Source organism: Benincasa hispida, chromosome 2 (genome assembly GCF_009727055.1).
Source record: "Benincasa hispida cultivar B227 chromosome 2, ASM972705v1, whole genome shotgun sequence".
NCBI classification, from domain to species: Eukaryota; Viridiplantae; Streptophyta; class Magnoliopsida; order Cucurbitales; family Cucurbitaceae; genus Benincasa; species Benincasa hispida.
In genome coordinates this window covers 61,162,246-61,182,200 of record NC_052350.1, presented here as the reverse complement: position 1 = coordinate 61,182,200, position 19,955 = coordinate 61,162,246, and the positions used below count along the sequence as shown (strand labels likewise).

Below are 19,955 nucleotides of genomic sequence, written 5' to 3'. Positions count from 1 at the left end.
TTTGGGGCGCTAAGATGAGATATGATGTCTGAAATTCATGTATGGTATGTGTAGATTATATATATGAGGATTTCATATGTTTATGTTTTGGGTGTTTGGGGTATTGAGTTCAGAGTATCCAATGTAGTTTTTTTGTTTGTTTTTACATAAATAATCTGTTTTTATGGTGATTATTTTTTGTTTGGAAACATTTTTATTCAATAATTATATATACGTGTGTGTGTATTTATTGTTTTTTTTTAAGTAAACAAGTATTGGTGGGAGTTTTGGAAAACGAGTTTATGGTTATTTTTGCATCATGCATTTCATTTTTTTTTAATTTAAACAATCACTTAATAATTTTGTGCATGTAACATTTCTAGTTAAGTTGGACAAAATTATGTTGGATTCGTTGGAACAAAACAAATAAAGATTTATCAGGTAATCGATTTAAAAACCTGATCCCCAAAGAAAACGGTAAACAGAGACCTCTGGGTATTCCTACCCTACCGAAGATATATATATATATAATATGTGCCAACAAATGGCCAAGTTCGCCTAGGGTGTACATGGATTGGGTTGGGTTGGGTTGGGTCGAGGATATTTTTTTTGGACTAACTTGAAAATTACTAATAACTAAAATCTCATAAAATCAAGATGCTAAATATCAAATATCTATGATATTTATTGTAAATTTTAAACAAAGACAAGTATCATAATAATTTTAAAAGAAAATATTAAAAATTCACAAATTAATTAATACAAAGTAATCAAATTTTAAATAAAGAGAAATACATGTACATGTANATTAAAAATTTAAAAATAAAAAGAATATATATATATATATATACAAAATTCGGGTTGGGTTGCGATGACTTCTCGTCATATGGCGGGAGATTATCATTTTCCACTCGTGTGATCCACCGAAGGCTTACCTTCTTCTTTCTCGCTGCATAATTTTCAGGCCAAATTTTATATGCACCATCTATCAAAAGGAAGCAACGCCACCGGCTAACGCTATAGGACAGTGTCAAGTGGGGACGTCTGCGTGGGAAACCCTAGCCTCTGTTCATCAACACACTGCTTTCACTTCTTCTTCCAGTTTGTAGAAATTCAATTTTCGTCTAGGTAAAATTTCAATATGTTTTTATTAGGCTGTCTGTTCAATTGTGGGCTTGTTTCGTTGATTAATTATGCTCGAATTTGTTTTGGTTCTGTTACGCCTTTGATTGTTTGATATGATCATTCGCAGTTTTGAGGACCACGCATAGGTAGTGCGTGTTGGGTTGCTGATCTTTTAAGAACAATGGAGGGTACTGCTGCTGCTGCTATTTCTTCTGGACTGACCAGCCGCCGCTCGGTGATAATTGATCTCAGTGCTCGTGAAGTTTTTTTTTTTTTCCTTTTTTGTATTTATATAAGGTTATTTATGGTCTTGGAGACAGAAAAGGACCCGGGCTCAAACTGTACCCGCCGAAGCTCAACCTACCAATGCAGATGGGGGTGGTGCCGACAACAATGACAGGACCAGCGATGCTAGCGACCAGGCTGACCGAGATAGTTCACCTGAAAACTTTGAAGAGGCTCGGGCTCCTAAAACTAAGCGGCACCGTTTGGAAGGCACTTCGAGTGCTGCGCATGAAGTCTCCGATCAGAGTCTGATTGGTAACTAATTTTATATCCATTTATCGGCATGACGAATGTTCATTTTCTGAATTAGGTTTAATTTATCTGCCACTTAATGACGTTTCTTGTAATTTTGATAATTGAAAGTATGAAACGGGGTTGTGGTTGAATGGGTTTTAGTCATGGTGATACAGCTCAATGAATTACTGCCCTTTCCATCGTTTTGCAACTGTGCTCACGTTCTAAAAAAAACTCTTTAATGCCCGTACATGAACTATACGGGCGTGCATATTTGGAATCAAAACAATTCTCGGGTGCTCCCTCATAGTTTCGATACTAGACTTGCTATATTATGCTTTTAGGAGATATGAGGGAAATCTTGATAAGCACCATCATGTCCTATTATTTTCTGCAGATGTTATAAAAGGAAATGGGAAACTTATTCCTCAAGTCGTTAAGCTTTGGGTGGAGAGATATGAAAACGATCCAAAAACTTCAATGGTTGAGCTACTATCAATGCTGTTTGAGGTAATTCAAAGTTTTATTTTTATCGGATCTAATTTGAGAAAGAATTTATAAAGTAACCCTCTCTTTCGAAGTTTAAGTAGTTGGGCAGCTTATTTAGATCCCCTGAACCTTGGGATCCTTATTTAATGGTTAATAACTACGAGACCATCCTCTTATAGAGGCTGTATTGTAACTGAAGAAAGATTGTTGATTATTGAAATCTACAAACTTTCAGGCATGTGGAACTAAATACCATATCAAGGGTGACTTCCTAGAAGAGACTGATGTTGATGACGTTGTTGTTGCTCTTGTCAATCTCGCAAAAAGAGTATCCTAAACCTGCCTTTTTATCTTTTATGCACATTTTTTAAACATTAAACTCTCTTTTACGTTCTTGTCATCAATCATCATCACTCTACTATCAATTTTTTTTTCAGTTCTCTGAAAATGTGTACAAATTTTCCTTTAAAGCATTGTCTGGACTTTTGTATCACAGGGTGAAGTTGAAGACTATCAAAGCTCTAAAAGGAAGGAGTTCAAAAACTTCAAGGATAATCTTGAGTCATTCTGGGACCACTTGGTCCACGAGTGTCAACATGGGCCTTTATTTGATCACGTGTTATTTGATAAATGTGTGGACTACATAATTGCATTATCATGGTTAGTAAAGTGTAGCAAAGTCTGATTATATCATTTATTACTTTCTTTAAAACAATTATGTCTCTCCCTTGAGTAATTTTTATAAATATGGTGCAGTACTCCTCCAAGGGTTTATCGTCAAGTAGCCTCATTGATGGGTCTCCAACTTGTTACATCTTTCATCAGTGTTGCTAAAATGCTTGGTGTTCAACGTGAAACTACTCGTAGACAATTAGATGCTGAAAAGAAGAAACGAGCTGAGGGACCTCGTGTGGAGTCTTTAAATAAAAGGTTTTCTATGACTCATGAAAATATTACGGTGTTGGAGGAAATGATGCGCAAGATTTTTACTGGGTACAATATTTTCTTTATATTTCTGTTAGGAATGTTGGATTCTTTTTCATTACTTCCTATTTTGATTAGCGTGTTCTTTTGAAGGTTATTTGTGCATCGTTATCGAGATATTGATCCAAACATTAGAATGTCGTGCATACAGTCATTAGGAGTATGGATTTTGTCCTACCCATCACTATTTTTGCAGGATTTATACTTAAAGTATCTTGGATGGACATTGAATGACAAAGTAAGTTACTTGATTTGGAATATTTACCAAATCTTTATTGTTCTTATTTACCATCTATGTGGAAACATCTTCAATGTTTTCTCTTATTTTGCTGTTGCAGAATGCTGGAGTCAGAAAAGTTTCTGTTCTTGCATTGCAGAATCTTTATGAGGTGGATGATAATGTGCCGACATTAAGTCTGTTCACTGAGAGGTTTTCTAATCGGATGATTGAATTGGCAGATGACATTGATGTTTCTGTGGCTGTGTGTGCCATAGGGCTTGTTAAACAACTACTAAGGTAACTGAGTAGAATTTATTTTGAAAGCTTGTTTATTTTACACATTTATTTGATTATTTTTGTGTCTCAGACATCAACTTTTAGCAGACGATGACTTGGGTCCCCTTTATGATTTACTGATTGATGATCCACCAGAGATCAGACATGCCATAGGAGCATTAGTGTATGATCACTTGATTGCTCAGAAGTTCAATAGCTCCCAATCTTCTCGGAGAGGTTTTGCTCTAATTATAAATATATCTCATTCTTGCTGTTATTGTGTGTTTAGAGAAAGTAACTATGATGCTAATTATTGTCTCAGGTGATGGCAATAATTCTTCTGTGGTTCATCTTGGCAGAATGTTGCAAATCCTGAGAGAGTTCTCAACGGATCCAATATTAAGCATCTATGTTGTTGATGATGTTTGGGAATATATGAAGGCCATGAAGGTATGTTAGAGTGAAAAAAGAGTTTAGTCTGAGTTTTTTTTGTTTTCTTAAAGGAAACAACTTTTCATTGTTGAAATGAAAAGAGCTAATGCTCAAGATACAATGACACAAATAAAACAGTAATACAAACTTAACTGAGCAAAACGTAAGATCTATTCAAGAAAAATAAATGCGTTCCAATCTGAGTTACTTGGAAGTTTTTTTGAGATTTTTCTTTATGACATAAAGCATCGACACTCCTAAAATGGCCAAGTGTCGATGTCAGTCACATGTCGGATGCGGACATGTTCCGACACGCTAGCTGGTGTGTCTATTATTTTATTATTATTATTATTTTGCTTTTTGACACGTTAGGACATGCCAGAACACACCGAGGACACGCCATCTGCAAAAATTTAATAAAAAAAAGAAAATGAAACAAGACCCATTATCGGCAGCCCATTGAAGGGGCATTTTAAGCTATTAGAATTAACTGTTGAGACCAACTTATTTAAAATTCTAGGGTTTTTAGACACTTTCTCCATACTTACTAACACATTTCACCCTCAAGACTTAAGCCACAATCTCCCTTTTTCGAACCCCCCTCACACCATGCTATCCGATTCTTCTTTCTAACTTCATCGATGGTGAAAACTTCAACTTTAAGATCTATGACTATTGGCAACTTCTGTGATCTCTCTTACTGTTTTTTTTTTCTTTTCCCATTTTTATTATTTTTCCTTCCATTTTTATCCTTATTTTTTCCGTTTCTGTTTTTTCTTCATTTTGTTAAACATATGCGTGCATATTTCACAATATGTCAAAATATGCACACGTATATTTATTTTTGTAAAAAAAAATTAACGTGTCCCCAAGTGTCCTGTTCTACCTTTTTTTTTTAATTGATATGCCGTTGTGTGTCTTTTTCATTGTATGTGCTTCTTAGATGACAGTTAAAAAGATATTTAATAATTTTTCTTTTTTAATACGAAACAGAATTTTTTGCTGATTTAATGATGTAGCCAAGTAGCCTCAAGGAGTAATCCTCCAAGAATCAAGATTGTGAATCTTTTATTAGAATGATAATGTGTTTGATACAAGAGGAAAAAGTTCCTATTTATAGAGCTTTATTATAAGTGAGGGTAAAAAAGGAATTAACCTAGAATATTACCTAATTATCCAATTAATCCCTATTCTTCTTACATCATTCTACCCCTCCAAAAAGCAAACTCGACCTCAAGTTTTAAAAAGAAAAAAATGAAACAATCAAGAAGTAAAATAAACTCGTTTAATGGCATATGGACAAATCAACCTCCTACATTTTGAACAAAATTATTTCGATTAAAGAAGTAAATCCGAGACAAAAAATCCAATATTGCCACCGGAAGATGAATTTCTCCATTGGCCATATACCCAAAAAAGAAGTTTCCATCAAGCTCATTAAAAATCGTAATCATAGGATCAATCACAAAAGAATTAGCTTCCGAAGAGAACCCTTCAAGAATCACATTTTCTTCAAGTTCTTTGACGTTGTGGTAAACGATTTCAAACGCAATTGGTGTGGCGTTCTTGGTCGATTTTTTGATTTCCGTCTCGACGTTTAGAGATTTGATGTTCGATACCTCATTTCCATCTTCTTCATCACTCGAGACTACTTCCGAATCAACATTTTTAAATTCTTCTTTTTTATCTTCTACTTCGTTCACGTGATTTTTACCCCAATCACCTCTGTCAACTACATGGGTCTCAAAAAGATTTTTCTCAAATTTATCTTCAAGATGTTCTTTGAAAAATTTTCAATTGTGATTCCTTTGTTTTTTCTTCCGTATATGAAATCAATCCGCTCTTGAACTCTTGAAAATGAATTGATAATTGATCAATATATTGCGTTGCTTTTCCCAATGAATGTTGGATTTCTTTTGTTGTTTTCTTTATTTCCTCCTATGCTACGGGGTCAAAGTAGTCATTTTGTTGGATTCTTGGATATGTTTTAGTCTCGCAGTGGGTATAGGACTCATCCATTGATTTTCTTGAATAAACCTTTCTTGATCGTGTTTCATAACCAAAAGAGTAATTTCGCGTCGTGAACGTTCTTCTTGGGCTGTAAACATCCATATTGATGATTCTTGATGATTCTTTAATTCATCTAACTCCCAATCTTTACGTTGATTTCCTGAAAAATAGGTTTCATTGGATCGTTGAGCCCTTTTTCAATATTGTTGCCTTCTAATTCCATCCCAAATTTTCAATGTGGATAATGATATGTTCTTTGAGGAAATCGAGCATGGGCAAAATTAGTATGTTGGAATTCTTCTTCTGAATTACTTGAGTCAGAATTCAAGCATTGTTTTTGGCAAGTTTTTTTTTTTATGTTTTTTGTTTTTTTTTTTTTTTTAAATTTATTTATTTTATTTATTTTTTTTGCCTATAACAATTGCTGGTTTTTTTCTTAGACTTCTTCTTTGATCGACAATAGTCTATTCCTACAAAATCTTGAAAATTCTTTGGTTTCTTCTTTCGTTCTTGGAGTTTCAAGGGTTCCCCTTAATTAGATGTGCGTTGTTTGACAATAAGCACACCTCATGAAGCCCCCCCTTGGGAACGATGTCGCTAAGAGTTTACTGGTCTTCCACCAACGACAGTCAATGTTGGCCTAGATGGCGACTTTGATACCAAATTGTTGTAACTTAAATAGATAAAAAGGAGTAATCCTCCAAGAATCAAGATCATGGATCTTTTATTAGAATGACAATGTGACATTTTCATTGATATTAGAATGATAATATGTTTCACAGAAGAGGAGAATGTCCCTATTTATATAGTTTTATTACAAGTGAGGGTAAAAAGGGAATTAACCTAGAATATTGCCTAATTACCCAATTAACCCCTATTCTTCTTACATCCTCTACTTTATCACATGCCTTTTTAAGATCTGACTTCAATAAAAAGTCATCTTCTTTTCACTCTAGTCTATCTCCAACAACCTCTGGCATCAAGGATTTGCTGCGCCACACAGGCCATTTGTTTAGCTTGATGATCAAGGGGAGAGCCTTCTTCAATATTTCCGCCAACGCTTCTACAAGAATCTTTTATGGAGAGGTGACCGAACTTATAGGTTTAAATCAATCATCTCTGTTACATTAATCTTTTTCAGCATCAAGTAGACATAGGTCTCATTTGTGGGTGTATTTGTCACTCCATTTTTAAAAAAATATTGGAACATTGCTACGTTTTTTAAACAAAAAACAAATGTTTCACCGATGGAATGAAAAAAGTCAAAGCTCAAAAGATAAAAAATAGCAAAAATAAAAAAACATAATATAAATACATAGAAGGACAGGGTATTGTAAGTGGTAGAGTGGCCTTGCTGTCACGATCCACTGAGATTCAGTTCTTCGTCGCTCCGATTCGTTTAAAAAAAAATTAAAAAAAATTAAAAATACATAGAAGGAGCAAATTCCTTCATGAAAAGCTTGACACCCTTTAAAAGAAATACGTAAAAGGAGCAAATGAAAAGCATGACGGGTTCATCATTTTTTTTTTGGAATAAGACTGGTTCATCAATGAAAATTCTGATGCTAAGAGGGGTAAATGAAGCCAACCTAGTTGAGACAAATGTCTTGCGTAGAGAAACCCCTGAACTTCTTGGATTAAAGAACACTGCGAGGAAACCTTCAAATGAGTAGATTCGAAGCAATCTAGCCAAGAAAGGGAATTAACTAAATTCTTGGATTAGAATGTGATGTAAGAAGAATAGGGTTTAAAAAGGGAATTAACCTAAAATATTGCCTAATTACCCAATTAACCCCTATTCTTCTTACATCACATTCTAATCATAGTTAAGATAAACTAGCTTTTACTCCACCAATCCAAATCAACTTGGCCTTCGGAGTTGGGACTAAGAAAAGGATTCGATATAAGCTGCAAAATGTTGTTTCTGAACACATTTGACATGCCTAAAAATTTAGATTAAATCAATCTGGCATATAAACAATTCAAAGAAAACATGACTAAGATAATCAACATCCGAGAAGCATAGAGGGCAGATCGACGGTGAAAAACACTTGGAATGAACTCTCTTCTTACGAACATCCAAGGTACTAATACTACCATTAAGCATGATCCATACATAAGACACATTTAGGGATATGTGAAAAGAAATCTCTTGTGAGTTCCATTCTTTTTCTGTGTTGATTCAGTGCGTGGTGGGAGATGGGCTAGGGGACTTATTTCTGCGAGGATAGATGGGTGGGGGATCCCCCCCTTTGTAGCAGATTGCCTCACCTTTATCATCTTTTTGCTAAGATATTTTTTTTTTTTTTTTTTTTTAAATTTTATTTTTTACTGATGTTCTATTAATTTCGGGGGCCTCACTCTCTTTTTTGTTCGGTTTCTGTCCTCCTTTGTCCTATAGGCAAACGATAGAGGTTATCATCGTCTTTTCTTTATTGGGGAATGTTAAATTTAGGCAAGGAAGAAGTGTTAGTCTGGAGTGTGCTTTGTTTTGGGGCATTTGATGGGAGAAAAATAGTATATCTTTTATGGGGTCCTTGGAGACAAATTTAATTTTCCAGTTGACCATGGATTTTCCTACCTGATGTCATAATTAAATGCTGCTTTAATCTAGTTCATAATTTGGCAACAAAAATATATTGATGGCTATTACAGTTATGGTATCCTTGTCAATTCACCTTTTCCAGTGGTCTGAGTTGAGAAGAACAAGTCTATCACAAAAAAAAAAAAAAGGTCTGAGAGTAAATCGATCTTATCTTTTATTTATCTTGAGGATGGTTTTGTACGGAAATGATGAGGGTGCTAAAGGGGTGTCAACCCAGTTGAGATGCCCCAGTGTGCTTCCTGATCTTTGGGCCTTTTTGCTCTTTGTATAATTCTCTTGTACTTTGAGCACTAGCCTCATTTCCTTTTCAAAAAAAAAAAAAAAAAAAGGAAAGGAAAATCAATCTTGTCTAATATGGGGAACTATTTTTGCTTAATTTTGAGTTTTAGATTGCTTTCAAGACAAAATTGCATTACTGATATTATTATTTAGTACCACTTGTTCTTCCAAAGAATAGAGAAGTAAATAGAGGCAGCAGCAAATATGTTTAAATTCTTGTTTTTATTTTTGAAAAAGTTTGCATGGTAAAGTCGTATTCTTAGATGGATGTTGTTTCAAATTTTGACTGCAGGACTGGAAGTGCATTATTTCCATGCTCCTAGATGAAAATCCAAGAATTGAGCTTACTGATGAGGATGCCACAAACTTGGTTCGTCTCCTTTCTGCATCTGTCAAAAAGGCAGTTGGGGAAAGGATTGTTCCTGCCACGGATAATAGGAAGCAGTACTTCAGTAAAGCTCAAAAGGTATGCAATATGTAATGGTTTACTACCTTTCTTTAATGTTTAGTGATAAAAGGAATTATCTCAATTATAGAAATCCTCTTGTTCCATGTGAATTCCCACAATAATAAGAATAATCTCCATTCTTTTAAAAACTTTTCATTGATATAATAAAAAGGAAAAAATGTTTAAAAACAAACTCGCAAATGGAGTGAAAAAGGAAGAAAAAACAAATATTGCATATACAACCATATGAAGCTTAACCATTAAAATAAATAAACATTAAAGAACAAAGATTGCAAATACAACCAAATGGAAATTCACCGTTGAATTCTTTCTTAAGTTCTGGCATTTGTTCAGAGAAGGCTTTTTGTCATTATTCAGGGAGTTTTACAAGAATGGGCATGTTAATTCTTGTCTAAAGGAGAAATTTATTTGTTTAATTCAGAAGGAGGAGGCCGCCATCAGTGTTAAAGATTTTCGGTCAATCAGTTTAACTTCCTCAATTTACAAAATATTTGCCAAAGTTCTTGCTGAGCGAACTAAGGCGATAATGCCTTCTTTTATCTCCTTATCAAAGTGCTTTTATTGAAGGTAGTCAAATTTTAAATCCAATTCTTATTACTAATGAGCTTGTGGAGGAATAACGTGTTAGAAAAAAGAAAGGATGGATCTTGAAGCTGGAGTCCTTGACATTGAAAAAGCTTTTGATTGTGTAATTGGGAGTTTTTGGAGAAAATTATGTCTCTTAAGGCCTTTAATGAGAAATGGATACAACGGATTGGGGGGGTGTATACGAGACCCTAGATTCTTAGTGTTCATTAATAGTAGACCACGATGGCAAATTATTGCATCTAGAGGAATAAGGCAGGGAGATCCACTATCTCCTTTCTTATTTCTATTGGCTAGTCAAGTTTTTTGTGACTTATTTGAAAATGCGTTCTCTAAATTCCTTTATGAAGGTTTTGTGGTTAGTAAAGATAAAGTTCATGTGACTATTTAGTATTTAATAAAGATACTTTTATTTTCTGCAAGTACGCTGGAAAATCTCATTAGAGTTATTGAGGTTTTTGAATGGTGCTTGGGACAGAAGATTAATTGGGCGAAATCATCTCTTTGCAGAATTAATGTGGGGAGTCCAAGATTCGATATTTTTCTTCAAAGTTAAATTGTATGGTTGAATATCTTCCCTTACTTTATCTTGGCTTACTGATGCCCTGAACAATTTTCTTTTTGCCAACCTGTCATAGATAGATTCTGAAAGAAATTGGATAGATGGGAAAGATTCTCTTTCTAGAGGGGGAGGATGACTCTATGCACATCCATTTTTTTATAATAATAATAATTATTATTTTTAAATAATCTATATATAAGAAGCATAATTTCAATATCTTTTGTTGTTGGATAAAGAAATATTTCATGGAAGGAATGAAATAGGGAAAACCCAATAGCTACAGGTGATTATAAAAAATCGCTCCAATTGAAAAGAAAAAAAGATAAACTATTGTGGGACGTATGAATTGAACATGCACAAAAAATAGGATTGCATATAAGCAAAGACAACAATGTGATTTCATGCATACAAAAATATATTGTAAAATATTGTTCATTAAGATAGTCAAACTAGTTAGTCCTACCAAGTTGATGCAACACAATACCTCATCCTAGATTGTGGTGGGACTGTTAAGAAACAATCGATCTTCTGGATGTCTGTGACAAATAGGTCTATACGGATGACTTGATTATCCTTAATATCAAATTACTCCAAAAGACGACTATTAAATGCTAAAAACCAATATTTTCAATTTTATATTTAAAAGCACTTTTGCCAGTCAAGTCTTTTGTTTTTGTTTTTTCTTTTAGTATATTATCATTCGAGTTGGTTATTGGAGTTAGTCGTTGGAGATGAACAACAAAGTTGGTGGTTTTGGAGTTGGTCGCTCGAAGTGATCGTTAGAGTTGGCTGCCAAAGATGGTTGCTGCCGAAGTTGATCATTAGAGATGGTATTTGTCGGAGTTGGTCGTTTGAGGTGAATGTCGGTGCTGGTCATCGTAGGTTGTTGTCAACTGAGTTGATCATTGGAGATGGTCTTTGTCGGAGTTTTCGTCGGAGGTGGTCGCTGAAGTATGTCGCTCGAGTGTGGTAGTGATAGTCACATGTGATGATTTGTGATGATTTTCATACCTTTGATGGTTTTCTGTTGAAGGGAGATTGTTTATGTATTCCACGTACTACTCTACGAGAATCACTTGTCAAAGATTTACACCCCAATGGGTTAGCTGGTCATGTTGGACGCTACATGATCTTGGATTTAGTAAGTGATTGTCTCTATTGGCCATAAATTCGTACAGATGTCCAAAATTTTGTATTACGTTGTTTCATTTGTCAAACAACAATGAAGACTTCAACAAATGCAGGGCTCTACACTCCTTTACCCTCTCCAACCACCACCTGGATAGATTTGTTCTTGATGCTATTTATATTACTAAGTTGTTCTTATGTATTTTTTGTGTTTATTACATGGTTTGCTTGTATTAAAAGCATTTGTCTCTTTTTATTACTTCAATGAAAAGTCTAGTTTCTGTTTTAAAAAAGATTACTAAATTGTTTTTTTGTGAAGTTGTAAGATTACACTGCACCCCAGAGTCTATAGTTTCTGATAAGGATGTTAAGTTCTTTAGGCACTTTTGACACACTTTATGGAAGAAATTCAATACCACCCTTAGTATAGTACCACGACTCATCACTAAGGTTACAAACAGGTCACTCGGGAACCTTATTTGATGTCTTTGTAGGGACTATCCAAAGCAATGGGATTTGGTGCTTTCTCAAGCAGAATTTGTCTTCAACTTCATGAAGAATTGACCGACAGGAAAGTGTCCCTTTAAAGTGGAATATACTTCTTTACCTTGCCTTACTGTGAATTTGGTTAGCTTACCTTCTTCCGTTGATCTTAGTAGTGAAGCAGAGGTGATGGATGAAAGGATCATGGATTCACAAATAAGTGCAACTTAATATGGATGCAGCAAATTTGGCCTACAAGATCGTGTTCCAGTTGGCACGTACAATAAACTCAATAATAGAGAGCTTGGACCCTTTCGTGTTCTCTGCGCTTATGGAGCAAATGCTTATCATATTGAATTACCATCTGACTTGAACAACAACCCTGCTTTTAATGTAGTTGACCTCCACCTGTATCGTGCTCCTTTCCACCTTGCTTCTTAACACAAGGTCGAGTTTGGTCTTAAGGGAGTGGATCGTGATGTATCTAGTTTGTTATCTAGAGGGGCATTATTGTAATCTGGTTGGGTTGTTGTCTTACTTATGAGTTATGTTCTGTGTGGAATGTTTTACTGACCGGTTGACTTCAAGTGAAAAGATTAGTTAGTTAGTTAGTAGTCATCTAGTTAGCTTGTATCTCAAACACCCCTATGTACACAAAGCTTCATGCTCTAAAGCAGGGTGATCTGCATTTGAATTTAAATCTTCCTTTTGGTCTACACATCATTATTGTGAAATTGACTCGACTCCCATTGACTTTGAGTATAAGTTTTGGTTGAGCTAGTTGAATTTGGTGTTCAGCTTGTGGGCTTCCCTCATGGTCTTTTTAGTAATTTATTTTCTTATTATCATTTCTTCGAGAAGATTCATCCCCAAATCTAAAAGATTACCTTGGGAAGAAATTTTTTAGTCGTCATCTCGAATTCGTGAAAGAACTTTGATAGAATCATCTCTTCCATGTATAATCTCTTCGTAGATTACTTCTTCCCTTTTGCCATTGATCCTTCTTCTTCTTCTTCTTTTCTTTTCTTTTCTTTTCTTTTTTTTAAAAAAAATTGTAAACTTGAAGAAGAGGGGATCGATAGGCACATCCAGATACTGGGTTGACACACCCATAGCATCCTCATCATACCCCAATATTGAAATAATGAAAAAGTCAATGCTCAACCTAAGAAGATACATAATAAAGTGTAGAATGAACTCATGAACTAGATAAAGAGGAAAGTTGAATCTAATCTAGGAAGATGAAAGCTCTCCAATTTAAACAAATGTCTTTCATCGAAAAGCTTGAATAGCTTGGAAAGAGAGCACTGGGTGGATGCATTAAGTTTTGCAACTTCAAAGCGATTGATCCATGATAAGGACTTTTCATGGAAAACTCTTTCATTCCTTTCGATCCAAATTTCAACAAGCAAAACCTTCACCGCATTTGCCCAAAGTAAATAAGCTTTAGTCTTCAACTTAGGACCTCCCAAAATTTGGACAACATTCTCCTTGAAGCAACCACTGAACACCCACTGAATATGAAAAGCATCAAAGAACTTCTGCCAACATGCCAAGTAGAAGCTACAATAAAAAAATAGATGTTGAAGATCATTACTTGCAGCTTGACGAAGAGGGCAAATTGATGGGGATAAGTAATGTAATGGCATCTTCCTTTGAAGAACCGAAGAGCAATTCAACGTTCCAAAGATCATAACCCAAACAAGAATGTTAATTTTTTTGGGTTATTAGACTTCCATATAGGCTTCTTTATCAACAGAATCTGAAGCAGCCAAGAATTTGAAGGAGTTCACCAACTTTAAGAATTTATGGGTCTTTCAACAATCTTCTGAAGGAAATATCCATGAAAAGTTTCAATATCCCAATGGTCGAAAACAGACCCATTGGGCAGTACAGCAATTCTATACAGCTGAGGGAAACGTAAGCATTGATTTCGGTAGTAGAAACCCTCAAAGGTGGTTACTCTCTTTCAATAAAATGCACCACTACTTGTAAAGACTTGTTGGGTCACTAATGTATATGAGCCAACCGATTACAAAGAAAGAAAATTTGTGTGGGAAAAACTACTTTCCTTGGTAGCTAACTGTGAAGAGGTATGGTGTATGGGTGGTGATTTTAATATCACAAGGTGGGCACATGAGAGATTCCCCTTGCGTCAAAGTACTAGAGGTATGAGAAAATTTAATAAGTTCATTGAGCAAGCAAAACTCATGGAAATCCGATTGAGTAATGGGAACTTCACTTGGTCAAGGGAAGGTATCACTGTTTCAAGATCCTTACTAGACCGTTTTTTCATATCAAAAGAATGGGATGAGTTATTTGAAAATTCTAGAACCAATAGACAAGCCCGAATTTTTTCAGATCACTACCCAATTTTACTAGAAGCCGGTTCTTTTAGCTGGGGCCCCTCACCTTTCAGGTTTTGTAATAGCTGGTTACTCAACAAAGATTGCACCCAAATTATAGAGAAAGCATGGGTTGACAGTAAAGTGCACGGATGGGCTGGTTTTGTACTAAATCAGAAGCTGAAAGAAGTGAAAACAGCAGTGAAAAAGTGTCATCACAGCAATAAGGAAGAACTAAAATAGAAAGAAGAGAGGCTGCTAGCAGAAATAGAAAAATGGGACACTCTTGTCGAGATTTCCCCCCTTTCCAGAAATGACTATGCAGTTTGGTCTTCATCAAAATCAGAACTCATGGCCTTATATAGGTTGGAAGAAATCAACCTATTGCAGAAAAGCAAGTTAAATTGGTTCAAGCAGGGAGATGAGAATACAAGCTTTTTCCACAGATTCTTAGCAGCAAAAAAGAGGAAAAACTTTATAAATGAGTTAGTTGATGAGCAAGGAGTGCCAACAAAGTCGAGTGCAGAAATTGAAAGCCTAATAATCAATTATTACAGCAGCCTTTTTCTAAAATCCCCAGGGCAGAGGCATCTTCCGTTAAACCTAGACTGGCCTTGTGTGAATTTGAATCAGAATCTCCTCTTGCAAAATAATTTTTTAGCCACAGAAATCTTCTCAGCCATAAAAACCCTTAGCAAAAGCAAAGCCCCAGGCTCCAATGGCTTCACCACAGAATTCTTGCTGAAATTTTGGTCTATTCTAAAGTCAAGCTTCCAAGATACCTTTAATGACTTCTACAAGAATGACAAGATCAATGCTTGTATAAAGGAGAACTTCATATGCTTAATTCAAAAGAAGAAAGTAGCAATCAAGGTTAGTGATTACAGACCCATTAGCTTAACCTCCTTAATATACAAAGTCATTGCTAAGGTGCTAGCTGAGAGATTGAAAGGGATTATGCCCAGCATTATTGCTCCCTCCCAATGTGCATTCGTAGAAGGAAGACACATTTTGGATCCCATCCTTATAGCCAATGAAGCGGTTGAAGAGTATAGAGCAAAAAAGAAGAAGGGATGGATCCTTAAACTTGATATGGAGAAAGCTTTTGACCGAGTTATGAAGCAGCCAAGCTGAAAGCCTCTCTTTGGTGCTCCCTCACAAGCTCCTTTGCAGCATACTCTAGTCAGGAAATTAGTCTGAATTGGCATTCATTTCTTTCTCTGGCATTTTGAAGCTCATGCTACAAAGAAACTTTAGTTCTCAAGGCTGTGTTTTTTCTTTCTCTCCCTTACTTTTCCAGCTCGTTTTTTCTTTCTCGCTTTTAGAATTGTATCCCTTTGTATTGTTTTAATTTAGAGGATTTTCTAGTGTTCGGATGTGATGATGGGTGCTAAAGGGGTGTCAACCTAGTTGAGATGCCCGGGTGCACCTGCTGATCCTTTTGATTTCCTGTAATTTGAGCATTAGTTTCATTTCATTTTCTTAATGAATAAAGAGACTTGTTTCCTTTAAAAAAAAAAAAGTAACTTTCTTGGGATAACTTCCCAAGGGGAGACCAAGATAAAGAAAGGTAAGCGATTCAACCTTACAATGCAGGTGAGTGCAGTTGATCATGATCAATACTTAAGTCACACTCCAAATTCACTTTTTGGCCCGAGCACCACTTGAAGAGCTGAGTAATTTCAATAAGTGGCTAAAGATTGAAGATTTGGCGGTGTTTAAGGTTGGGAATGGGGGAAGAACAGCCTTTTGGTCTGATCCTTAGCTGGACAAATTTCCTTTTAAAAACAGATTTCCATGGCTGTTTAAGATCGCACTTAAACCAAAAGGTTCCATCTCCAACCGTTGGGATTCCTCCACATACTCATGGTCTTTATTTTTTTCAAAACTTGCTGAAAGAGGAAGAAATTAGTGATTACCAGATCTTATTGTGCATGCTCGCGGATAAAAAAGACCCTCTAGTATTCCTAAAAGAATTTGGTCATTGGAAGCAAGTGGAGTCTTTCTGTTAAATATCTTGTTAATCATCTATCTTTGGCCTCCCCCATAGACAATCTGTTGGAGAAGGGTTTTGAAATCTAAAAGTCCACAGAGAGTGAATATTACTATATGGATTATATGCTATTTGGGAACTTAAATTGTCTACAGTCATGCAAAGGAAGCTTCCCTCTCACTGCCTTTCACCTCACATTTGGCCACTGAGTTTGAACAACCAGGAAGATTTACAGCATCTACTTTTCGATTGTGTTTATGCTAAAAAGTGTTGGTCTCGTTTGCTCCCATCTTTTAACCTTTGTTGGGTTTTTGGATATGATTTTCAGAGCGATGTCTTGCAGATTTTGGTTGGGCCAGCCCTCAAGAAGAGACCTAAATTGCTTTGGAGCAATGTGGTAAAAAGCCTTACTAGTGGAATTATGGTTTGAAAGAAACTGAGTCTTCCATAATAAAGCTTTCCCATGGTTTAGATCGTTTTGAGTTTGCTCGATTAAATGCTTCTTCTTGGTGCACACTCTCAAGAGTCTTTGAAGATTACTCTATATTGAACTAGAAGAAAAGAAGACGACACAAGGAGTTTACGTGGAAAACCCTAATTCAGGAAAGAAAAACCACTATAGAAAAGGACTTATTATTTAATGTCATATTTACAATAGACCCAACCTCAGATATAAATAGAATGAGGTGAAACCCTAATTTAGCAAATATAGCAAAAATTACAAAAATGCCCTTAGGGCTAATTCAACGTATTTCAACACTCCCCCTCAAGTTGGGTCATAGATATCGGCAAGACCCAACTTGCTAATACAAGCTTCAAAACATCTGTCTTGATAACCCTTTCGTAAAAACATCTACAATCTGTTGGACTGAAGGTACATAGGGAATACAAATAGCTCCGCGGTCTAAGTTTTCTTTAATAAAGTGCCTGTCAATTTCCACATGTTTGGTTCTATCATGTTGCACGGGATTATTCGCAATACTGATGGCAGCCTTAGTATCACAATACAGCTTCATGGGCCCCGGACTACTCTCGTGAAGATCAGATAAAACTTTCTGCAACCAGATTTCTTCACACACTCCCAGATTCATAGCTTTATACTCTGCCTCAGCACTACTTCTGGCCACTACACTCTGTTTTTTACTCCGCCAAGTTACCAAATTTCCCCATACAAAGGTACAGTACCCTGAGGTTGACCTTCTATCAGTCACAGATCCGGCCCAATCTGAGTCAGTATATGCTTCGATGCTTCGTGTGTCATGTTTCCTGAACACCAAGCCCTTCCCAGGGGTGGACTTTAGATATCTCAAAATTCGAGTCACAGCTTCCATGTGCTCCTCATATGGACTTTGCATGAACTGACTTACTATACTCACAGCATAGGAGATGTCAGGCCTAGTATGAGACAAGTAAATCAGTTTTCCTACTAAGCGTTGATACCTCTCCTTATTCACAGGAACTCCTTCCGAAATACTTTTCAGTTTGCTATTGACCTCAATAGGAGTGTCAATAGGTTTGCATCCTGTCATTCCTGTTTCCTTTAACAAGTCCAGAGTGTACTTCCGCTGAGATACAGATATTCCTGCTTTTGATCTTGCCACTTCCATCCCTAGAAAATACCTTAAACTACCAAGATCCTTGATTTCAAATTCACTTGCCATCCTTTTTTTTAGCTTAGCAATTTCTGCCGTGTCATCCCCTGATAGGATGATGTCATCAACATACACTACCAACACAGCAATCTTTCCTAAGGGTGATTTTTTGGTAAACAAGGTATGATCAGAATGCCCCTCAACAAACCCTTGAGACTTAACAAACACGGTGAACCTGTCAAACCATGCCCTAGGAGACTGCTTCAACCCATATAAAGACTTCCTGAGTTTGCAAACATGATTCCCAAACTTTAGCTTCGAAACCTGGAGGTGGACTCATATAAACTTCCTCTTCCAACTCACCATTTAGGAATGCGTTCTTTACATCTAGTTGATGTAGGGGCCAATCTTTATTCACGGCGACAGACAGAAGAACACGAATCGTGTTTAACTTAGCCACTGGGGAAAAAGTTTCTGAATAATCAATCCCATACGTCTGAGTGAACCCTTTAGCAACTAACTTGGCTTTATACCTCTTGAGTGTTCCGTCAGACTTATACTTCACTGTGAACACCCATTTGCAACCAACTGTTTTGTGACCTCTAGGGAGAGCTACTAACTCCCAAGTCTTATTTGCCTCAAGAGTTCTCATTTCCTCCATTACTGCTGCTTTCCACTCGGGAACTTCCATGGCCGCATGTACATTGGTAGGTATTGTTAGAGCATCTAGCTGAGTAGTAAAAGTCTTAAAAACAGGAGATAAGTATTACTATAGGTCAGAAAACTATGCAAAGGGTATTTTGTACATGACCTGGTTCCCTTTCTCAGAGCAATTGGCATATCCAGAGTGGTATCATAGTTGTCAGTTTTCGTCTGTCCCTCTTCAGTATCAGACTTTTGAGACAATTCTGCATCTTCTTGAGGATCTTTCAGCATCTCATTACTTCCTAAAGTTTCAACCTTCTTTGAGCCCATTTCATCATTTTCTATGTTCCCAGACTTTTCTTCAAGACTCTCCTTTGAAACAACGGGATCTTGAACCTGAGCTGGTTCCGACGCTTGAACACTTTCCGATGGAATACCAGGGGTTTCCTGAATTTCCTTTCTGAGATTCCTCCTATAGTATGTTATCCAGGGCACTTGTCTAGTAGGAAGAACCGACACAAGAACAACAGGAGCAGAATTAGGTTCAAGACTAGGTAGACTAGGAACAACAGGAGCAGAGTTAGGTTCAAGACTAGGTCCAGGAACATTGGGGCTAGGCTCAGGTTCAGGAATATTCAGATTAGGCTCAAGATTGAGGCTAATGGATATGGAGTATGTGGAACTGTTAGTCTCTTCATTCGTGGTCTCCCCCTGAAGATGACTATCGGGAAAGAACGGTTTATCTTCAAGGAACGTGACATCCATAGTGACAAAATATTTTTTGGAAGATGGATGAAAGCATTTATAGCCTCGCTGATGAAGGGGATACCCGACAAACACACATGTTTTAGCTCGTGGAGCAAACTTAGTCCGGTGTGGACCATGAGTATGAACAAAGGCTGTAAACCCAAACACACGAAGAGGAACCTCAGGAATAAGACGGTAGACTGATAGGACTCTTTGAAGCACTCAAGAGGGGTTTGAAACTTTAGAACTTGTGAAAGCATTCTATTAATTAGATGAGTTGCGGTAAGAACTGCATCTCCCCACAGGTACGAAGGAAGAGATGCTGGAATTATCAAGGAACGAGCAACTTCAATGAGATGACGATTTTTCCGTTTAGCCACCCCATTTTGTTGTGGAGTATATGCACACGAATTTTGATGGATGATCCCTTTTGACACTAGGAATTCCTGGAAGGTGTGGTTGACAAACTCACGACCATTGTCACTTCG

General features: G+C 36.4%; 1 protein-coding gene across 3 annotated transcripts in view; it reads left to right on the top strand.

Moving 5' to 3' along the window:
- Nucleotides 1-853: 853 nt before the first annotated feature.
- Nucleotides 854-19,955, top strand: part of LOC120071253 (sister-chromatid cohesion protein 3) — a 53,689-nt gene continuing 34,587 nt past the window's right edge. For all 3 annotated transcript variants that reach the window (XR_005480197.1, XR_005480196.1, XM_039023410.1), the window contains exons 1-12: nucleotides 854-1,107; nucleotides 1,232-1,339; nucleotides 1,425-1,644; nucleotides 2,021-2,133; nucleotides 2,348-2,440; nucleotides 2,609-2,772; nucleotides 2,869-3,105; nucleotides 3,190-3,334; nucleotides 3,435-3,613; nucleotides 3,684-3,829; nucleotides 3,915-4,042; nucleotides 9,211-9,384. Coding sequence is in view for 1 of the 3 variants with exons in the window: in XM_039023410.1 (XP_038879338.1) it covers nucleotides 1,286-1,339; nucleotides 1,425-1,644; nucleotides 2,021-2,133; nucleotides 2,348-2,440; nucleotides 2,609-2,772; nucleotides 2,869-3,105; nucleotides 3,190-3,334; nucleotides 3,435-3,613; nucleotides 3,684-3,829; nucleotides 3,915-4,042; nucleotides 9,211-9,384 (1,653 nt within the window). In the remaining 2 variants the exon portion in view is untranslated. The remainder of the gene's footprint in view (nucleotides 1,108-1,231; nucleotides 1,340-1,424; nucleotides 1,645-2,020; nucleotides 2,134-2,347; nucleotides 2,441-2,608; nucleotides 2,773-2,868; nucleotides 3,106-3,189; nucleotides 3,335-3,434; nucleotides 3,614-3,683; nucleotides 3,830-3,914; nucleotides 4,043-9,210; nucleotides 9,385-19,955) is intronic.